The sequence below is a fragment of the Misgurnus anguillicaudatus genome, chromosome 2 (assembly GCF_027580225.2).
Source record: "Misgurnus anguillicaudatus chromosome 2, ASM2758022v2, whole genome shotgun sequence".
Classification (NCBI taxonomy): domain Eukaryota; kingdom Metazoa; phylum Chordata; class Actinopteri; order Cypriniformes; family Cobitidae; genus Misgurnus; species Misgurnus anguillicaudatus.
Window position 1 is genome coordinate 52,292,847 of NC_073338.2, and position 20,944 is coordinate 52,313,790.

At 36.3% G+C, this 20,944-nt stretch overlaps 2 protein-coding genes across 4 annotated transcripts; both read right to left on the reverse strand.

Annotated features, from left to right (window-relative positions):
* Window positions 1–415: 415 nt before the first annotated feature.
* slc25a42 (solute carrier family 25 member 42) lies at window positions 416–14,019 on the reverse strand. Its single transcript, XM_073857872.1, has 8 exons — window positions 13,692–14,019; window positions 8,164–8,302; window positions 5,118–5,229; window positions 4,957–4,982; window positions 4,666–4,832; window positions 4,448–4,564; window positions 1,514–1,665; window positions 416–1,281 (listed from the first exon to the last, which is right to left on the reverse strand). Exons 2-8 carry the CDS (start codon window positions 8,257–8,259, stop codon window positions 956–958), a joined length of 996 nt encoding a protein of 331 aa, XP_073713973.1. The 5' UTR covers window positions 8,260–8,302; window positions 13,692–14,019; the 3' UTR covers window positions 416–955.
* Window positions 14,020–15,906: 1,887 nt separating this feature from the next.
* armc6 (armadillo repeat containing 6) lies at window positions 15,907–20,944 on the reverse strand. 3 transcript variants are annotated; one of them, XM_055203770.2, is made up of 8 exons: window positions 20,789–20,944; window positions 20,310–20,444; window positions 19,160–19,245; window positions 18,492–19,050; window positions 18,039–18,184; window positions 17,804–17,935; window positions 16,781–16,918; window positions 15,907–16,555 (listed from the first exon to the last, which is right to left on the reverse strand). In XM_055203770.2, the coding sequence occupies exons 2-8, from the start codon at window positions 20,428–20,430 to the stop codon at window positions 16,343–16,345; spliced, it is 1,395 nt and encodes a 464-aa protein (XP_055059745.2). In that variant the 5' UTR covers window positions 20,431–20,444; window positions 20,789–20,944; the 3' UTR covers window positions 15,907–16,342. The 3 variants fall into 3 exon arrangements, with proteins under 3 accessions (XP_055059745.2, XP_055059746.2, XP_055059747.2); XM_055203771.2 differs by having other exon boundaries at window positions 20,310–20,447; window positions 20,789–20,915; XM_055203772.2 differs by lacking the exon at window positions 20,789–20,944 and adding an exon at window positions 20,583–20,733.

A 20,944-nucleotide genomic window follows, 5' to 3' on the forward strand; every position in this document is an offset into this window, starting at 1 on the left:
TAAGATTTCTGACACTGTGACATTATTATCATGACAATAAACACAAATCTCCAGCACATCTTCATCTTTACAGTCATGACAATAATGACACAATGCAAAACAAATCTTAAAGGAACAGTTCACCCAAAAATAAAAGTCCTGTCATCATTTACTCATCCTCATTCTGTTACAAACCTGTAGAAATGTCTTTTTTCTGTTGAACACAAAAGCAGATATTTTGATCATTTATGGCAAGCAAACAGTTGTTGGTACCTATTGACCTCCATAGTATTGTTTTTCAATGGGTAAAGTCTACTGTGTGCTTACCATCACTTATCAAAATATCCTCTTTAGTGCTCAACAGAATAAAAACCTCATACAGATCTTAAACAACACCAGGAGTAAATAATGACACAATTTTTATTTTTGTGTGAAATATCCCTTAACAGTTGTCAAAGTAGGATTTATTCTTCACCTAGAATATTGAAGTATTAATATTGTAAGCAAACATGCACACGCACACACACATGTTGTAAAGTTCAGTTTTAGTTTTTCTGAAGGCCCCTGATGTTCCACAGATGGAATCATCTTCACGCAGAGGGAAATACTGAAGTGATTCAGTCACATGTGTCCACAGAGACATCTTAATATTGCACTTACAGGACTAAACACAAACACACAACTGCAGGAGAAAATCCACATCTATACACCACACGTCACACAGTTTCTCTTCTGTTCATTGGCAGCATACGCTCAGATTAAAAAAGAAACAATAAAAGGTTTTCTCTCTATTTCTGAACTCTATGATGTCACCTGCACGTCTCTATGATGTCACCCGCGATTCTCTATGATGTCACCCGCGCGTCTCTACGAGGTCATCTGATGCTCTGATATAAACTCCATGAAGTCTCTATCAGGTTTATCTCACAGAGAGCACAACCTCAACTTTCAATAGCGGTCACCCGTCTCCACGCCGCTATCGTGCATTATAACCTAACAGCTGAAATTTGCGCAGGAGGATCTGCGTGAGGTCGAAGGTCATGAAGCTGATGCCCACGGCGATCGGACCTTTGACCCAGTTCATACTCAGACCCTTATAGAGACCGCGGATCACGCCCTCTTCCGCTACGATCTCCCGCATGGTGCCCGCGATGGTGCCGTACGTGTGACCCGTGACACCCGCCGTCTGCATGCGCCTGCGCACCACATCCAACGGGTAAGAGGCAGATTGACCGATCAGGCCCGCGCACGCCCCGAACGCCAGACGCTCGTACGAGTACGGCTGCTGACGGCCAGTGCGCTCTGAAACCGAGGAGAGAGAGAGAGAGGAAAATGTGACTGAAGTTTATGAAAAATATCAAATGATGTACTGGTGTGCATGAAAGTGTCAAGAGTCTCCAAAACAACAACAGATGAGTGCTGGTCATTTACAGATATAAGCAAACATCACACTGAAACTACATTAATAAAACAAAACTAACATCAGAATTAAATAAAATGTAAGTAAGTCTTGATGTGTCCTGTGGGTTTCTACCTGTGTGAAGTTTCTTTAGGGTCTCATAGGTATAGAAACTGAGTCCTGCATACGGTACGACACCTAATATAGTGGGAGTAAATCCTCTATAGAGCGTCTTCAATCCCTCCTCACGTGAGATACGGACAAACACGTGCAAGATGTTACTGTACCTGAAGATTCAACACATCACTGTTAATCTCTGCTGCACTTCAGGACATGCATGAATTCAATGATATTATGAGTGCCACAGAGATAAAAACACCATTTATTTATCACATAGACTTTTGGATTTTTGGATGTTTTGTCCGACAAGACAATCTTTACACAACTTCAAAATAAAATGTGTTTACTAGAAATGAAAAACGAACCTTAGGCTACAAGCAAACTACACCACAGTCTCTCAACATCACCGTCATCATCACCACCAAGCTTCTGACAGCTCTTTCAAACTTTATTAAACACATTTAAAAACATAATGAAATATTCTGTGGATGAATGTTTCTTGAGATCTTCAAGTGTGAAGTTTAAAGTCCCCGACAAAGTCTGTAGTCCCATCTAGCAACTTATTAGCAACCACACGTTTAAAGACATTTTAAAGATGCCAAAGAATGCATGTTAATAATCTGTTAAATTGTTCTCTGACATCTACACAGAAGCTTTGTGGCTTTAATTAGTGCAAAACTGATCCAGAGACAGTTTTACATGTTCATTTACAACACTAAGATTTACCTTTAGAATGAAATTTAATGGATGTTTCTGAGTGCACTGAAAAAATTTATTTTCAAGAAAAAAGGTGTATACAAAATATCAAATTGAAGTGATTTTGTGCACAAAACAAGCCCAAAATCTGCCAATGAGGTGAGCAAAAAAATCTCAATTCTTTTTTAAACACTAAATTCAAGAAAAATTCAAGAAAATGTTGCTTACCCTATTGGCAGATTTTTTGTTTTATACACAAAATCACTTAAACTTAATATTTTTGGTCTAAAAACTAGACTTATTTTCTTGGGTCGTTTTGCTCATCAAGAAAAAGCATCTTAATTTAAGAATTTTTAGATATTTTTACTGAAAACAAGACAAAAATACTAAAGAAATTTTTTCTTGAAAATCATTTTTTTCAGTATGGTAAGTTTGTGTTTTTTTTCAGTATGGACCTGCAAAATGTAACTGTAATGTCAATAGTAGAACTTCAGCCTGAACGTCAGCATATAGCATTAACTAGCATATAGCGCTAACTGGCATATAGCGCTAACTAGCATAGAACGCTAACTCAGCAGTCACAACTTTGGTTTTATCACAGGGTTCCTGCAGGTTTCACCAAGTCAAATTTAGGACTTTTTAAGACCATATTAAGACCATTATGATTGAAATTAAAGAACAAAGCGGCACAATGATCTCAGAAAATCTCAAAACATTATATTTTTATTATATCTTTGTTTATTTATTTATTTATTTTTTGACAAATAAAATCCACTAATATGGGAAGATCAGTATGGTCAGCTGCAGATTTGTGGCTTGTTAATATGTATTACACTTTCTCCCCCCAAACGTTATGTGCATAAATATGCACTATACCGCCATCGCATTTATTCCCCTCTCTAATTACACAATAATGGAATGAAAAGGAAATTTACTATTAAAAGGCTGTTCGTGGTTTGTTGTGTGTTGCAAACAAGGCCGTTTCTAAATCCAAAGGCTGTAGCCTCCAGAGGTCGCATTTGTAGGCTGCATATGAAAACTGTGTAACACTAAAGGTGACTCATTGTTGATGGCGCGGGACTTGACGGCCTGACTGTTTAAGTTGATTTTCAATAAAGCAGTGTTGATTTTTTCGGTTCTGGGTCCTCTGTTTCAGAACCTTGCAAATGCTCTGGTAAGCCACGGGCTAATTGGTTAAATTAACACAGAAAAGATTTTTCTCGCCAAACCTACAGTATACAGTCAGATCACAACATCTGAAATATAGGCATGAATTGCGTGGATTATAATAGCCTAATGTTGGGGGTGTAGATCTGGACTGTAACGTTACAGTTGGTGTTATGTTGAGATTGGTCTGTTTTCCAGCGATCTTTTGCATGAGAAAGTGACAGCTCTGCAATAGCGTTGTGAAGTGTTTTTGCGTTAAACACTGATTTTTATGGATCTGGTTTTCTGTCGAAGTCTGTTCCCTATGTTTCCCTTTAGTGTAATGTTTCTTATAGCATTTATATCATGTTGCGTTTATTTTCTAGATAAATTAAAAATTTAAATGGCTAGGATAGTAGGATAGTATTGCAATAGCAAAACTATTATGTATTTTATATAATACCATTTATTAAATATTTCATCACTTTCCTGTTTTCTATGATTTCTTCCTTATATTTATAGTCTAACATGTTTGTTCTAAAACTATTATAAAACATATATTATGTTTGAATACAAATGAATTATTATTATATAAACAGGCATATTAATTTGTAACACTTTAATAAATATTTGCTTTTTCAGTATAACCCATTCAAATCTTTCATCTTTCTAAATAAATTATAAATGTAACCTGATAAAAACGCTATAAGAAACACATAGAGGGACATCTTCTCTGATTATTTTCTATTCTAATTATTAAAAGATTCCCAGATGATTTCATCACTCCAGTCTGTTTGTTTAAGGGCTAATTGCAACCATAAACATGTTTATCTGCAAATGGTGTCTTTGATGATGGTATTTTATAAAGGGTCATCTTTTTTTGCCATTCCTATTCTGATACTCAACAGCACAAGAAGACATTTTCTAGTGCGTGATCTTGCTCGTTTCACTCGTGTCTCATTCATGTCCACTGTTTTTCTAACGCCACATTGCGCGCACAGCTTGCAGTGACGTAACTGTGACATCAAAAGGTCCATTTAAGTGTGTGTATAATGACATCAGCAGCAGTGTGACATCACAACGTCTTGATGTCAGCACAAGTCTTACATTTCTTTGGGTGTGACGGCCATTCGTGCACGGACCATGTCCAGCGGGTACGTGAGCATGGCAGCCGTGGTGCCGGCCAGTGAACCAGCCAACAGTCGAGGTACAGGAGGCAGAGCTCTGAGAGAGAGAGACATTCACGTGAAACACAACGCTCACTATATTTAAAGGTTTTAATGTTCATGTCTTCATGAATTATCTATCTGTGTGATTATACTCACTTGCCCTGAAAGCCGTAATACTGTCCCAGAATCCTCTTGTACTGTTCATGAGCACAGAACTGAATGGCAGCGTATGGGATCACTCGAACCATAGTGGCCGAGTTTCCTCTCCACAAACTGAAGAATCCATCCTTAAGATACGTGCGGTAAATTAACCTGTATGCTTCCTAAAATACATAACAAACCTGTTTGAGTTAATGACACCAAACATGAATGTTCATTAACTTAAAAACAGAACAGAGACAGACAGACAAAATGATCATAAAGGAAAGCAAACTTATAAGCGGTCACCTTAGCTGAGAATCGGTTTGATGACACTGGAATGGAAAAAGAGATACATAAAGGTCATAAATGATTTCTCCTGGTGTGTGTGTGTGTGTGTGTGTGTGTGTGTGTGTGTATAGTTGTTTATAAAGTAAAATCAGTTGTTCATTAAGAGTTTAAACTCTTACCTTGGAAGATGATTTTAGTTCGGTCCAGAGGGGCGACGGCTGTTTTAGCCACAGCGCCTGCGAGCGCTCCTGACAGTAAAGAATTAAGAACCCTTCGACCCTGGTTCAAACCCTACACACACACACACACACACACACACACACACACACACACACACACACACACACACACACACACACACACACACACACACACACACACACACACACACACACACACACACACACACACACAGAGAGAGATGAGTTTGACTTCATAACACTACAAACACTATTAGATATGAATGATAAACAACCACCATATCATCATCAAACCAGTGACTGCTCTTTACACCAACATACTGTAAAAACACTTTATTAAATACAAATCACAATCATTTGTGACCCAGAATGATTCTAATGACCACCGTCTAATTTTGAGCTAAAGGCAAAAGAAAGTATAAATGTTTATATAAAAATAAGCTACATTAAACCCTCGCCCAATGATCTAAATAATGATTAAACATCTAAAATGATCTTTATTTGTATGTTTTCTGAGAGGTGTATCGTCCTAAATGCTTAATCTAATACAAATGATGCATCTCCATCTACATGCGTCTGACAGCTTGATGTTAAAAGAGTTATTAAGAGCGATAAGACATGAAAACCATCTTCCTCACATTGACTGACAGATCGGAAGCTTCCACACAGATGCGCAATCGCTCAACCCCGATATATACACACATATACACAGAATAACTGTTTTAAAAATATCTGTTTTGACAAGAATTCACGCAGATATAATCTGTTATGTCTTAAAGGGACACTTCACCCATTTGCATTAGGCTTTGTATAGTTAGAAACCCAGTCATGTTTTTGAATGGTCATGCATCATTCCCTCTGTTTTCCCTGAGACAGGAGAAATATGGATTTCAGTATTGCACTTCCTTCTTTCAATGATGTAAAAATCATCATTTTGCATCATTGAAAGAAGGAAGTCCTATATCTTTGTAGAGGAGGTGAGACTACAAACACCCCTTTTCTCTGTTAAATAGGCACCAAATTCAAAATTTATGTTACATTTCGACTACAAATATGATCCACTTTTAAAAAAGATTCATTTGTCCACGGGTGAAATGCTCCTTTAAGTGAATGTTTGGTTAACTGTTGTGAGGTGTAAGATTATATTAGACCTTTACATTACAGTAGATCTTAAAGCTGTCAAACAATAAAAGAAAGAAAAAAATATGTATAGATATTGGTTTTGACTTTGTGGGTTAAATGTATTAGTTTTACTGCGATTTTAAAGTATGGATGCAGTGATTTTGTTTTTAACCTTCAAAAAATCTTTCAACAGGATTTTTCTCAATATTTACACTGCTGACTCTGTCAACTTCAAACAGGTTTAGCTCTGTTATTGTTTGTCAGATTTCAACAAATCAATCATCATTTAACGCATATTTAATAGAGAACCTCAAAACATAAATAACTCATTTTGGAAAATTTGCTCATTCGACTCAATTTGCCAGCTCATGGTCACATTAAGGCTACAAGAGACCCTATTTTACATTTCATGAAATTTACAGATCATCATAATCATCATGTTAAATGAGTAATTAAATGACAACACTTCATTCTGAAGAGAAGTAAACGTTAAGAGTCAACAATAAATAAAGTACACAAAGATGTTGTTCATAAGGCAATAAAGGTGAATAAAATGCACAAATGTGCGAATACATTAACATGTGACTAAAACACACTTAAACCATGATGACTATAATCACAATACACCAATATGATTAATAAAAGAAGAATTTGATTGAATTTAAAAATTTTATCTTATGTGGATAAAAGTGCTGATAATTCTAGTTTTTGGTGTAATTATCAGTTATGTTTAGTAATGACAGACAGGTCAGAAGACAAACCTGTTATATAAGCTGTAAAAGAAACACATTTCATCATTAATCTGTAATGTGAATAAAGCCGAGCCCTGAACACGTCTGAACAAACACTGCCTTTAATTTCTGCATTAATCCTTTAAAACGCACAAGTCTGATTTTATCTTACTGACCCTGAACTTTAAATAATAATTCAACCATTCTGTTATCATTCAACCAATTCATATCCATTTCTATAATGATTCTCAATTATAAACAGCTTTACAAAAAATATATTTCAGAAAAAAAACAGGAAACATTACAGACATAAGGTACTGAAATAATGCTAATAACAGTGTTCGGCTGTATCTAGGGATTTATTTAAGACAGTATTACTGAAGAGAAGTGTAAACCACCTCTTTAATGTCCCACAGATCAATTATACTTATATTATATATATATTATATATATATATTATATATATAGATTATATATAAAGTCACACCAGTAAGTACATCAAGATTTTTTATTTTTGCACAAACGTCTGTAACGCCTTACAATTACATCTTATTTATTAACATTACCAGTGAGCAACTTTATTAATGTGATTATTGTTTGTTAACGTTAGCTCAAAGTGTCTTATTAAATGTTATTTACAACTTGTTATTTATAAATGTATTAGTAAATTACATTAATGCTGTAGAAGTATTGTTTATTGTTAGTCATGCTAATTTTAATGTAGTTAACTAAAGTTAAAGTGTTGCCTATTTAATTATTTTTAGATATAGAAACATAAAAACTTACTCATTGTAACAGTATTAAGCCAGCTTTATAGTTGTGCATAGCTAACCTGATGTGCACCTCTCCACAATTTTAACAAGGCATTCGTTCTACGCGGACATCAAGCGCTGTGATTGGGCAACTAGAAAAATGATCTGCGTCGCATTTCATCATAGCCGTTTCTGCTTGCAACGATAAGAACAAAAATGGGCCAAGTTGAGGAGTGATTTATCTCAAACGGCAACAAAAATTGATTTCTATTTTTACTCTATTTTTCTATATTCACGTGTGGATACTGAATACAAGCGGTCTGCATGTAAAATGAAAAGCGACGTGTAGCCTATGGCGTTGATGCTACAACGTAAAACCTATGCAAAACTATGAAGAGCCCCCAAGTAAATCATTCTTACCTCTGATTGGCTGGAGGAGGGGCGTGGCAGCACCTCACCCTGTGTTAGCGCCCCCTGTCTTTCATGAACAGGATTACCCATCCTGACCTGATCCATTCACATATGGCCTCAAAAACACTCGCACACGCGGTCAGAAAAGCATCTGTAAATACATTAGACAAACATTATAACACAATTACTAACACAAAACCTCACTGAAATATCATCTGCAGTGTTAAAAACCTGTCAAGATCATGTCAGACCCTCAGATCAAACACATTAAATACTAAAATATATCTTATTTGATAAATCAAATGAAGACTATTTTCAGGACATAATTTGTGTTGTGATTGCATTCAGAATGTCAAAACTTTCATAAAGCAATGTTTTAAATCTCTTTAGTGGAATGATATATTACTTAAATTACAAACTATTCATACATAACATCATGGTCATATTTATTGTCTTTATACAAATATCTTAAAGTCTTCAAAAGAAACGTGTTTAAATGTCATGTTAACAATGCAAAATGTATACATTTTTGTGTGATTGTAATCTGGATGTAATGTCTCCAGTCTCTTGTCTGTCTGTGTGAAATTATATTTGTCATCCATTAACATATTCATTACCAGACACCTTCACCATTAAAGACAAATAATGATTAAACTTCACATGAGTCCTTAAACAACTAGTTATGAAATACAAATCACTCACTCAGAAAAGAAATGAAACATTGTCTGGATGGATCACACAAGCAGATCTAATGTGTGGAGAGAAAGTCGGTCTCAGAAGTGTCTGGATCAAATAACATCTAAAAAAAGTCACACACACGTCTAATAATAATACTCACGGTCAAGAGTCTGAACAACACCGCCAAATAAATACAACCACTTCATTACGTCTATTACTGTCTAAAACCTTTTTATTCTGTCGATGTCACTGTGATGTTAGGAAAAGGGCCCTATCTTGCACCCAGCGCAATTGACTTTGTCAGTGACGCATGTATCATTTCGTATTTTGCACTGGCGCACAGCGGGTTTTTCCCTCCACAGACGCACGTCGGCAAACTAGGGAATGAACTTGCGCTACCTGGGCGGTTCAGCGCAAAAAAAAGCGTGTTCCGGCGCAAACCATCTCTGATGCTATTTTGCAGTTTCAAAAAACAATTGCGCCACTGATCAAAAAAAAAAACAAGTCTAAAGTCAGTGGCGCGTTGCGCGTGGTTCATTATGCTATTTTAAGGGCGCATGCTTGACCATAATGTATAGCGTGCACACTTTGCTTATCTAATCTACACAGATGCAACAGTTATTTTTGCAAATCATAAATTGTTACAATAAAAAATATTAACACATAAGATAAGGGAAATCATTGTGGTGAGCATTGTGGTGATAGTTTTTATTTATTGTGTGGCTGCGTTAAAAAATTCTCATGCAAATAACGATTAAAATATTTTCATAAGTTTGTTGTGTGGCTGTATTACGTTTATTTTATGTAAATAATAATTGAAATGTTTTCATAAGAAACCTTAATGTATGTGAACTTGATTTGTAAGTGTACTTTGGGGTTGGACCTTGCTTGTGTTTCTTGGGTCCGATTTCAAAGCCCTTCAACACTTTCAGCGGTGAGGGTGGACGCAGCGATGTCCTTAGGTCACATGTAGAGGCAGATCCACCTCCCGTTACACGGCGTGCCCGATTTATGCTGGCAAGCTTGGGATTCCGCGTATCCTGACATCATTGTAGCGCTTGGCGCAATGATGGGGATGCCAGCTGATGAGACAATTGTGGCTATTTCCTCTCACGCCTGTTTAACCGACGCTGATTTGGGCGGGTTTCTCCCATCCCCATACAAAACAACTTCTCTGTCTTTGACTCCTCTTACAAGAACATCGGTCTCCTCGGCTGTGAACCGCTCCTGGCGTGCACCTGGTAAATCTGTCATTATAATAGCAACCCGCCATGGAACTTGCACCCTTGCATTTAAAGGGAATGTTGGATGACGTTCTGATTGGTTTATTTGACGTTACGCCCAAACCACACCTATGAATAATGAACCTACTTCAGACCAACCCCTTATTGATTTGCGCCTGGCGCAAGAGTTATTTCTCCCGCCGGGAAAATAGCAACAGCGCCCAAGATCCGCCCACAAAGTCACTTGCGCTTTGCACTTCGCACTTGCGTTTCAGATCGTTAAAATAGGGCCCTAAAAGTCAAGTTATCAGTCAAGGACGAGATGTGTTGGGAAATACTAATAATAAACAAACCTAGCTTTGAACTAGTGCTTCTTTAGCCGATATTGACCAATTGGCTGAAACTTATTTGCTAAACATTTGTACAATTAAAATTAAATATGCTTTAGTGCATAATGTAGGCCCATTACAAACCAGACTAGCAGTCACGTGATTTGTGATTGTTTGTAAGGTAAGGTAAATAGTTTTAAGATCTAACACCACACAATAATGTTTGAATAAAACTATGCTGCAAGCCAAAGTGTTGTTGTGCGTTATGTCACATGAAAAAGTGAATGATGATTGGTCATTTACTGTCTGTCAGCTGTTGACTTTAGTCTCTTATCTTATTAGAAACAACTCATTTAAGAAAAGATCTATCTGCTGATTGAAAAAATCCTAATATCGGCTGATGTATAGGACACTGCAACTGAACTTCATAGTTTAAAGAGATAGTTCAACAAAACAATGGCAATGATATGTTAAGATGTTAGTCTGAGATGTTTTTAAATTGAGGCAGCTCAAACACACATTTTAGTCTGGGACTAATGGTGCCATAAGATAAACCCTGTTCGGGAAACCGCCCCATGTTTAAGGCATTGTAAAATGTAGGATTTTTTAAAAAGTAGGGATTGATAAAAGGCCATTTTTCATGATACAACTTCTTAGAGTAATATTACAACATTTATATAAACCTTGCACTTCTTTGTAAAATACATGGGGTTGAAATAGAAAAAATTATAAGTGCATTGATTTCTTCTAAAACTATAAAGACTGTAATGGTGTAAGATTGTTGAGTTGTGAGTTGTGTTCTCATGATCAGACAGATGAGATGTAATAAGAGTCTCTGTGGGACACACATTAAATCCAACACTTCAAGAGAACGAACGCCTGAACAAACCATCTCATACCTTCACAGGGACTCGCCCTTAAACACTACAGGCTATATAACACATTCTCTTTATAGCAATGATCTCTATAGACGGTTTCAGCAGTAACAACATAAACAAGCGGCTTTCGTGGTCAACACAAGAATCCGCTAAGAATAAATAACAACAAAGTACTTTAAACATAGTTATTTATATAACAAGCAAAATAAACAACACGTAGATTACTTAGGAAACCAAAACATTTGTTATTTTCGATGAAGTATTTGTTCAAGAGTTCAGTTTAGCAACTAGTCAGACCATTAAACAAACAGAAACCGGAAGTAAAGTTCAGACCAGAGGCGCATTGCATCACCGCACGTGGATCCAGGAGATTCACGCGAAATTAGACTTATGAGGTGTCATGACACATTTTGATAAAAAAAAAAGTAAATGCAAAGTAAGAGTATGAAAATAAGAAGCATACATTTACAAACATCTCTTCATGCACTATTTTGTACATGATTTCAAATGACATCATACAAACCAATTTAGATGTTTTTTCACATTTAAAATTCTCATTACCACAATGTGCCCATGAGTGGATTTGGGTTCTTTGACATGGAAAATTTATAAATAAAAAATCTAAAAAATAAAAAGTTTCAGTGCATGCTATACTTTAAACATCTAAAGTAAGTGGTATTTGATGATCATTGGTCAATTTAGAGACAATAATAAGGAATATAAATGTGTCCAAGACCAATTTTCTCATCCTCCACAACAATTTTCAATCATTGTTTAAGCCCTCAATGAACTAACCTTTTCAACAAAAAAAAATGTTGTAAGGGGCATAATTGACTGTGACACTCAAGATGGCTACCAGGTAAGCAGTTCTTATTTTTTCTCTCCAGATAAAAGTTGAAATTTTGTTTGTCATAGTACCTAGACAACTTTTTAGTTCTCATTACCAAAACATGAGTTTGTAAATGCATATATTTAATATAATATCATGTTGTGGTAATGATAATTTTTAATAATGATAATCTAAAAAATGTAATAATTGCATAGGAAATATGTTTTAATTCATTTAAAACTAACGGTTATAGTAAGTTCCTACCTTAATCTTATATGTGAAAAAAAGACATTGGCTTTAATGGGTTTTTAAACAATCTGATGCTGGACACATTCAAAGTCTGGATTTCGTGAGAATCACCCATCCGATGAAACGGTCTATAGACCAGAACAGATTAAAAACATTGCATCTGAAGTTTAAAGATGTTGACTTAAATGTTGCTGAAGTTGTTGATTTTGTAAAGTTGTACAACACAATTACGCAACCTTTGATGACATCATTGAGAAGCAAGGCTTGCTTCATTACCTCAGACCTACAAAGTAATGCTAATGTCTCTTTCAAAATTAAACGTGCATTTAAATGTGTTAAATCTGGAGTTACCAAAACATGTTAATCCTCAGATTACATAACTGAAACATTCACAAAGTTCTTTATCACACATTAACTTGTTATTTAGATTATACATGTGCAATACTGTTAGTCTTATTTAAGCCATTCTGCATCGGAAAATGAAGTAAAAGTCTCTTAATTCTTAATTCTCATTTACAGTCAACTCGGCATTTATTAAACCGGTATAATAACATACACACACCATAACATTAGTAACATGAACGACACACCAGACTTCAACATGACATGAATTACTAAACCATGGTCAGTTATCACCAGAACAAGATAATCCAGTATTACATTAACCCAATGTTAATATTAATCACCTGGTTAAACGGTTTAGGCATGTCGTTTCAAGGGTTAAACAGGTTTTTACGACTAGGTTGCCAAGGCAGTTAAGAGCTTCTGTCACATTGTGTTCAAGCAGGACAAAAGTTTCATCATGAGTATCATATGACCACACCACTAAAAGCCTTTTGTGACTAATCCAAAGAAAACACACAAACAAAAGGTAAACTATGTCATAAATAGTGACAGCATTAACACACACACACACACACACACACACAGTTTAACTAGACTAGAGTAACATTACACAGTTGTACTGCATACATTAATAAATGAGCTCATGTTGTTTACTTGATAAGACTAACTAGAAATGTGACAACAAAACAAAACAGATGTACAAATCACACATTTCTCCACAGTTAACTGACACCATTAAACCAAAATGTTTGCTTATTCATAGAAATGTTTATGTTGTAAACATCGAGAGGTTGACCACGCAAACCAACACCAACAAACCACAACTCTGTTATCTATTTTGCAGAATTAATCATCTGACCATTTATATGCATGAAGGAAAAAAAACTATTTAACTCCGACACACAGACAGACAGCTGAACTCATGATATAGTGCTAAGCCTTAGCCTGTTAGCACAACAACACAAATATCATGACATTTAAAAACATTTCTACAACTATTTCTACTCATCTGATCCTCTCACAGCACCTGTTGAGATTCACCACTCAAAATCACGACAAAAGCACCGAACTTTAGTAGTTTACACCGATCTGACGACTGTTTGACCGCTTACATCACAAACACACATAGTGATCAAACTGATAAACTCCGTCCACTTATAAACATAAAAAAACGATTAACTTGCACATAAACCCGCATAATTCACATTACACTCGCGTGTAGACCTACACAAACTCGTTTAATTTTACTTTCATGACTGCTTGCATGACTTTGAACTCATGAAGTTGCACATTTCACGCCGACTGCTGTCAGAGGAACTGCGCGCGAACGGGGCGTTGAAGGGCGAGGCCGAGGTGCATTCTGGGATCTGTAGTCCAGAGCGGAGCGCGCCTGCCATCGATAGGCTCGTTCGAGGGGCGTCGAGTCGACAGGGCGTTTTCTAGCGTTTAGTTTACAATACCATGGTATGCTGTTTGTGATATGAGACCCTGTTAAACCAGTACTTAGTTTAAAGGGTACATTTCAAAATACCCCACAGATAACTAATCATAATATGTTGAAATTGCCACTGGGTGTGTCCTTTAAAACGCAAATGATCTGATGAAATGAAAACACTCCCTTACGAAAATTAACCATGGTTATTATGTTTTTTTTTTTGTGTATTGATTACTAATAGCAAAACGATATGGCTATTTTGTTGTACTACAATAACCATGTATTTTTAACTGTAGTAAAACCATGGTTCATTTTCGTAAGGCCTGATCGCCATAATTGTGGTTTGCTAAAATTAAAACTCAATTGTGCTGTCAATTATTTTCTCTCTCTGCACTAAATGTCAGTGCCGTGGTTGGATAGTACAGATTAAGGGGTGGTATTATTATAAGAGAATCCCCTTCTGCCATCACAAGGGGAGCAACATTCCAATGAGCTATATTTTGCACTGTTGCAGATGCTTGAGAGTGGTTTACCAAAACTAAGTTACTGGGTTGATAGAAGCACTGGGGACCCAATTATAGCACTTATGGAAAACTCAGATTTTTTTTATATGTCCCCTTTGAAAATATGTTCATTATTAAATAATAAATTCATCTGTTTTTACCATGGTTTTGGACATGGTATTCTTTTATAACTACCTTATGAATATAAGTATCATACTGTAGCATTACCATGGTGCTTTGCATATAATACCATAGTATTACCATCACATTATGGTGAGTATTTAGAAAATTTATCACGCATAAGAATGCATTTACATTTAGCCAAAGTGACTTACATTGCATTACAAGCAGTGTTGGGTAAGTTATTAACTAGTTACTAATTATATCTTCAATCATGTAATTAGATTACTGTACAAATTACTCTCTTCAAAACGTATTTAATTACTTATTACTAATTACTTTCTGAATCCTATATAGTAAATGATACAAAGATTGTCTTGAAACGGTTGGAATACATCATATAAAAGTAAATAAATTATTCTTGTCACAATTTTTGTGTCTAATTCTCACTATTTACTAACTTAACTACTTTTGCCTCAATATACTCCTAATTACTGCTTATTAATACTTAGTAAAATATAGGATGTAGGATAAGGTTTTCCAGAATCAGGCATTAATATGTGCTTTTTAAGTATTAATAAACAGACAATATCTCAGTAATAATGATCGTAATAACCAAGCAGTTAATATTAGTGAGAATTGAGTGTTACCATTATTATTATTATTATTATTATTAACTCACTAAAGTATTCAAAGTAAGAAGGATTCATAAAAAACATGCATTTTAACCTTAGACTTTAAATGTTGATGTTCAATCCACTATTATCATTGATCTACAGTCCATATACAGTATTTAATGTAATTAAATTACTGAGTAATTCCTAACTTTACTTTATCAAGAGAAACTGGCTACACTGGCTATAAGGTCTACATTTATCAGTATGATAAAGTGAGTATGAAACCATGAGCTATAGAGGAGCAGAATAAGGTGATCATACAATACCATGGTATTACTATTACTGATACAATTTCTTAATCTACTTACCACAATTTCAAGAGAAAAAATAAAATTATAACAATAAATACTTCATATACAATTACTATAATAAGCCTATTAACTTAAATTAGCCAGCACTGTAATGAAGAAAAAGGTTTTTAAGCATCTTACATCAAATTAATCTGAACTCATTTTACAAGAATAAGAATAGTTATAGCAACATATATTTAACAGACACATAATTGGCTTTATTACTGGTCATATGCATATTAAAAAACACATACAAAGAAACTTCAATTCACGGCACCGAATGTTCAGATGAAACCGCCAGCGTAGAGGATTATGGGTAAATTTGATATTAAGTGAAAAATAGCCACAGTGTGACAATCCAGCACTGCACTTTTGAATTATTTATTTCATCTTACGAACATCAGCAGAGTGTCATTTATGACTGAATAAAGTCAAGTCCACGCTACGCACTATAAATAAACCAAATCAAATGTTCACAATAAACAATAAAAAAGCATATTTACACAGTAACTTGTAAAGCATGTGATCTAACAGCAGATATACTGCAGTATTACAATGTTTAAGTGCAGTCGTTCACGATCATCCTCCGTGCCGTCATGATTTCACTGCGAATGTTTGAATGAAGCCGAGATTCAACGGCTCAGACTTCCCTTCTTGCCCGTCCATAGTTCTCGCAGTTCAACCTGGCAGCCGAGATCTCTGAGAGCGGCTCGACCCACGTCATCGCAGTCCCTGTGAGCGGCCAAAGCCTGAGATATCAGCGTCTCCGCTCCCATCTCCAATATCATCTGACTGTAGTCACGTGTACGGGCCACCAGGTTCCTCAGCAGCATGCACGACTGTTTCTAAAACAGAGCTCGAGTCAACGCTGAGAAGTTCATAACACCACACAGCATGATACAGAGAAAAACTAAAGGAAATATTTTCATAAAGTAAAATATCCTGGAAACATTATAAATAAACATTCATCCTAGTGTCACACAGAAATAAGTATATTATAATGTACATTACTGGGATTATTTGTTAAAGGTATTGTGCAGGTGAAATGGCTGTTGACAATGCTATGTTACCTGTACATTGACATCAGTTGGATGAGTTTTCATAGCCTGCAGGGCAGCCAGAGCTCCACCGCTATCCATGATGACCTTACAGTTATTGGGTTTACGCAGAGCCAGAACACACAGTGCAGCACATCCCTGTTCACACACCTGACACACATCACAAACACAACACAAGACTTTACACTACATATACAAACATCTCTCACATGACATTATTACTGTAAGCCAGAGGCGTCATGCCCCCTCATGTGCCCCCTCAGATTTTTGAACCAAGTGGATTTTGCATGCAGCCTCGAAATTAATTAAGCATCTTTTTACCTGTTTCATGAGCAAAATATAATCAGTTCTTCACCTTTCTGAGATTCTGTTGGCTAATCCTGTGATTCATTGCACACGATCGCGGATAAACTGTGTACAGAGCCCCATTCTTATGAAATGCGTATATATAGCTTGCAGCGTCAAAAGGCGTGCAATACATAGGCCAAATTCCAATTACGCATGCATATGATACGCCAGTCCTTCCCTTTAACTTAATACGGCACATATTTTCATATAGTTTTATTTATTGGTTTCTCAATTTTGTCTGTTTTTATCATTGTTGCTCGGGTTTGGGGTTCAATTTTTATAGTTTTTCATGAATGTGTAAAATAAAATTCTTCTCTGTCTGTGTAGTCTATAAGAATATGGCATATAAGAGGTTTTGATGTTTAATTGATGGTATAATTATGATTACAATATGATGGATAGCTGGGCACACTGTGCCCCCATAAAACATTTTGGTGCATGACGCCCCTGCTGCAAGTTTTGTCTGGGTTTTTACTTTGTTCAAATATCCAAGTTTCATTGTAATATAATGTTTCTGGCAGCTCTGAATGTTGTGGTATGACTGACAACATATTTATGGATAATTTAGACTTAATAATATTCATAAAAACTGAACATATGAGACTTTTGAATGACGCGGTTTTTAGGTGCACTAAACCACGATTGCATCCTAAAGACATTTCAGAGCTTCTCACAGAACCACCATACCTGTGCATTGGACATGTGGCGGTTCATGGCCATGACGATGAGTTCTGCCCCGCCTGCATTCACAACGGCATCTTTGACGTCATCATTTCCTGCGATGCCCTTCAATGCACTAAGCACCTGCTTCACAAGCTCCTGATTCAAAACAAAATCAAAACGTTCGATTTCACAATGCAACAACGTCTAGTTTAGTTCTCTTTGAGATAAATGTTGAAGATTTAGGTGATCGGTTACTCACCTGACAGTCTAAACTGTCAGCCAGCAATGTTATCATGAATTGCAGTCCTCCCAGATCAACGATGTCCTGACAGAATTCATTTCTCACCGTTAGTCGTGACAAAGTTGCACACAGTTCACTGAGCACTGACGTGTTCCCCGTATGAGCTGAGATAAACACATAAACATCTCATCTGATGTCATGTTTACACACTTTAACAGAGCTTTTACAGAATATATCCATATCAAGTCTTTATTTAACACTTAAGTTATCAAATAATGTAGCCTGAATTAAGTTGTATTTGTAGTCCTTGATCATCTTTGTCATTTTCTAGGTGTTGTATTTTATGTAATATGTTGTTTCACCATTATGTTTCTTATTCAATAATAAGCTGTATTACATGAACTTTAAAAGCAAACAGCCAAAAACAGTATAACAACTGTATCAGGCACAATGCCTTGTTTCTATTCTCACCTTTAGCTGCTTCAACAATGACCTTCAGTCCGTGTTGCTCTAACACGATCATCCTGGCATGTTCATGGGCTTGACCAAAAGGAACACGCACATCATCATCAAAGGTCATGATCCTCAGCGCTCCACAGGCTTCCCTCACGACCTCGGGACGTTGGATGTGGCTCGTGATGCTTGCGGTGAGCAGCGGCAACACACCCGCCTTGACCAAAGCCTGTCTGTTGTTCTCATGTTTCAGACAGAAGTGTCGCACGATACGAATGCACAGACAGGTGAGAGCGGGGTCCGTCCTGTGCTCGCTTAAAGTGCTGATCAAAAACTCCCGTCCTTCCACGTCTAGGAGATCGGGTTGGCCGTCCGTAAGCGCCGAGAGTGCTTCAAGTGCGACAAAGAGACTCTCCTTCTCCTCCCTAGTTCTCTGACAACAAGCGAGAATTGTGGGATACGCTTCCTTCTGTGCTGCCAGATATCTCTGAGCGAAGCCGAGTGAACACTGCTGGGTGAAGAGCTTTAGATCATCCAGCAGCGATGTGGACGATGCAGATTTCAGTGACTCTAAAGCCTGAAAACATCAAAATAAAATGAGCTGAATGGTAAACGTTTCTAGGAAACTGTAGTGAGGTCAGATGAACAATAACACATCTCCTAAAACATGAATGAAGATGATGTACCTTCAGAACCTCATGAGTTTGTTCCTCTGTGCTTTCTTCAGAAGAAACTTTTGGAATGGCTTTAATGATGTTGCTGAGGTCCACACCTTCAAAAGAAAAAACAAATCATAATGATGGATGAGAATCCTGTAGATTGCAAACAGAGCAATGCAGTTGTGTGGTGACAGAACTACTACACATTACATCAAGATCATATGTGATCAATTTTAAGTTCCCGTCACATTTAAAACAGAATGAATACAGATCATCAGTACACCCCAGCCCAGCCTATATATTTTTAAAAGACACAAAACTTTGATATTGTGTTATGTAAAGCAAAAGGGGTTAATGACAAAACAAGGTCTTAATAACATTTATATATATTTTCAATATGGATGTAATGCAATATTTTAAATATCCCCAGGTGATACAACCAACGATTGTCTATTTGCTCCCTGTGTCATGCTTTAAGGTTGCACCACCTGACCTCACCTGCAGTGAATTTACATTTAACAGACTTCTACTTGGATGCTGGCATAAACTTTTGGCTCTGATATCAAATTCATACATATAGTTTTTTTTAATAGAAATAAAATGTGTTTGTTTGGTTGTTCCACCTAACACAGAAAGTGTCACAGCCTACCCAATACATTAAAGTAGCTGTTGTTTCAGAATTTGAGAGAAATCTACAAACTTTTCATTCAGCCATAATAAGCACATGGGCTTCACTGGATGATGTGATAGTTGTTCACTTCTTAATAAAATGCTCATAATTGCGGTTGTACTCCCTTGACATTTGAGAACATCCAATTTGTTGGACAAAAGTTTTTCAATTATCCTAACATCCCAGCAACTACTGATAGTTAGATACCAAATCAAAAATGAGTATTTATTACTAAACAATACTGAAAATTTATTTAAACTAAATGGGATTTACAAAATAAAGTGACACATGTCATAAATGTATCAAGATATTTTTACAGTACACAATACCCCCGGACCAAAAATATGACTGTCATGTCATTTACCCAAAAACATTTAGTTTCATTTATTTTACACACAACAAGCAAGGTGCACAAAAAACATATCTATAAAATCATAATAAAAATCCACCCTGAGATAATCTCAATAACTCCTGGTTTGGTTTAGTTGTGCACAGTAAGTTACTCACCTTGAGACTCAAACTGCTCAACAGCTTCATTCAAAGCTTCACTGCCCTCCATGTCAAACTCCTCAATGTTTTCTCGGACCACAGCATCAAATGTGTCCTGGGTTATTCTGCGTTTGGCCATGACTGAAACTTAACCTGCTCAAACAACACAACATCTGATTTATAATAACCAGACAAAAGATTGAAACTGTATGTGTGTTAGGTTCAGAGCAGCAAACAATGTTGGGACGTTTTTCAGCACATATACCATGATATTTATTCTATGAAACGTACTGTATAAATACCATGGTGTGTACCAAGTTACTGTCATGAAATTACATCACTGTACCATGATGATCCTGAACTTAATACACAGAGCAGGTTTGACTAACACAAAAATCAAGATACACTTTTCGCTCACTCTTATTTACACTTTTTTACAATTAAACGTCAAACAAAATGGTTTATCAAACACATATGATAACAATCGTGTAACTCACCAACACCCAAACTGGACCCAAATGATAAAAGCTTCCCCTGCAGAGCGGTGAGTAATACGCTAAGATCGTAAACTGATCGCAGGAACTGAACGCAACGGAATGTAATGGACGTAAATGCTTCGTGAATTAGAGGTCGGGTTGCGCTGGTGCTTCCTT

Bases quoted from the DNA above. Each gene is read 5' to 3' on its own strand.
- slc25a42 (XM_073857872.1), bottom strand. From the start codon at position 8,259: ATGGATCAGGTCAGGATGGGTAATCCTGTTCATGAAAGACAGGGGGCG. The intron at 5,230-8,163 runs GTAAGAATGATT...GTGTGTGTGTAG, and splicing joins CCTCCTCCAGCCAATCAGAG to GGTTTGAACCAGGGTCGAAG. The intron at 4,833-4,956 runs GTGACCGCTTAT...TATGTATTTTAG, and splicing joins CAAACCGATTCTCAGCTAAG to GAAGCATACAGGTTAATTTA.
- armc6 (XM_055203770.2), bottom strand. From the start codon at position 20,430: ATGGCCAAACGCAGAATAACCCAGGACACATTTGATGCTGTGGTCCGA. The intron at 19,246-20,309 runs GTGAGTAACTTA...TTTCTTTTGAAG, and splicing joins TGAGCAGTTTGAGTCTCAAG to GTGTGGACCTCAGCAACATC. The intron at 18,185-18,491 runs GTGAGAATAGAA...TGTTTATCTCAG, and splicing joins CATTGTTGAAGCAGCTAAAG to CTCATACGGGGAACACGTCA.